General features: G+C 46.0%; 1 protein-coding gene across 1 annotated transcript in view; it reads right to left on the reverse strand.

Annotated features, from left to right (window-relative positions):
* Positions 1 to 289: 289 nt before the first annotated feature.
* SARC_06031 (hypothetical protein) overlaps positions 290 to 2,001 on the reverse strand; it is a gene marked incomplete at its 5' end in the record, with an annotated part of 20,476 nt that continues 18,764 nt past the window's right edge. Inside the window, one exon of the mRNA XM_014300087.1 lies at positions 290 to 1,873. Within this exon, the coding sequence (XP_014155562.1) occupies positions 1,751 to 1,873 (123 nt within the window). The 3' untranslated portion in view covers positions 290 to 1,750. The remainder of the gene's footprint in view (positions 1,874 to 2,001) is intronic.

Genomic DNA, 2,001 nt, shown 5'->3' on the forward strand with positions numbered 1-2,001 from the left:
TCTGTATAACATCTACACCACGACTCTGTGATTCAATGAGCAGGGTCAATTCAAAGTTCAGATGAGTCATTACTATGGTACATGCGTCGATGAACAAAGTCACATTCCACCTAGTTGTGAGATACCTTTAAACGTATCCGTCACGAATATCCCCGGCTTGAACTCGTCAAATTCTCCGCAACTAGACTACCAGTAATCCCTCTGGAGTCTGGCCCCTCATTTTTTTTGTAGCTGTTCGAAACATTTGGCTTGCCTTAAAAGTTGCGTCAGCAGAACTTAAAATTGGTCTGCAGCATCTCCAAGGTATCCAAAATATAAACTCTTCCAAGTTTGGAAGTTTTATTTAATTTTTAACTGATAACTAATACCTAAAAATTAACTAAAGTTTTCTCATTTAAATACTCTACTACGAGTTGTGTCACGTTTGAGAATTGTTGATTGTCAGTCGCCGATCCCCCACAATGAGTGCACTATGCGAGGCTAATCAATTCTATATTCAAGCGACGGGTCTCTCATATTTCCTCCAGTTTCCTCGCCCTTCGCGGTGCCGGTGACTACTCATGTGTAAGAACTGTGTCACAACTGAGCGTACCTATACAAGCATTCGCTATCAGCATTCGTCAGTACCACATAGGCGAACGCAGGTGCACTCGTCTCTCTGGTTGCAAGCCACACAAATAGAAACATCCGCCTGCGTATGCTGTGATACTGTAATCACCTCCATCTCTCTCTCCTCTTCGCTACCAGACAGCATCTATTTACCGGCACAAACTTCCTCAGACGGGTTCAAACAAAGGCCATATAAATATACCGTAGACACGGGGCCATGTACTCTGCGGAGTTATCACACTTGTGCATATTTGTACTTACGTTCATGTGGGCGTCCGTGGGCGAGTGTGGCCTTGAGTGTCCTCAGGCATTGACTAGTGAATATTGCCTGATAGTGAGTGCAAACCCCTCTTAACCTCGCCGAACCGCGCGCGAAGCAGGAAGCCTGTCCATTATTCATTCATCGGCAAGCCCAGTACACTGTCACGGACCAAGCATCAGCGTGTGACTGATTACTGTATATATACTACGGACGTTCAACGTGTTGAGAATAAATATACCGTCCACTCTATCCACACGGCTCACGATGTCCATCTCACCGTGCCGTTCGTGTGTCTCGTTCACATCTAGCATCCTACACATATTGAACTACACGCTAGTTCTACATGTTCTAGGGGGCTCTCCACTGCACTCGCCCTTCGAGAAGCCAACTCGCCGGCATGCACGCGCCAGAACTCAGTTTCCCTACACATCTAGCTTAACTAGTCTTAACGCCCCAAAATTTGTGATGGTAAGACCTATAGCCATAGGAACCCCACCAACTACCAAATATGTATACTTATAGGCTCCCTGTATTTCCTGTCGCTCTAATTAAATATCTCCCTACATGCGCCCGGTCGCTTGAATTGTCGTTTCTGCTGTTTGGAGTTACGGTATGGATGCCCTTCACTACACTGAGACCGTCAAGCAGTCCACGGTTTTAAGGTTTAAAAACCCTAAAGCCCTGAAATCTTACATAAAAAACCCCTAAAACCACGGGATTCGTATAAACTTCAGCAGTACCGTTGGGTGGTGTGCGTCCCCTACTCTGTATTGCACCTACATGTCTACCTACATGAACTCACAGGGTTTCACAACAAGGGGTTGTATGTAGCACATAAGTTGCTACGTTCCCAGAGAGAGGGCTATATGTCCTCCGAGCTCACCTGTTGATAGTGGAAATACCTTCTAGTTCGACTGGGTTGGACTGCTTGCGCTTGTCCTTCGACCGTTTGGCCATTGGAGAGGATGATGATGCACTATTGTCGCCCGATTTGTACGATACCTACCGCGCAAATGAAATGGAACGGGGGGGGGGGGGGGGGGGGGGGAAGGGAGGAAGGAAGAAAGAAAGTAAAGTAAAGTAAAGTAAAGTAAGTAAAGTAAGTAAGTAAGTACGTAAGGTAAGTAAGT

Source organism: Sphaeroforma arctica (assembly GCF_001186125.1).
Source record: "Sphaeroforma arctica JP610 unplaced genomic scaffold supercont1.414, whole genome shotgun sequence".
NCBI lineage: Eukaryota > Ichthyosporea > Ichthyophonida > Sphaeroforma > Sphaeroforma arctica.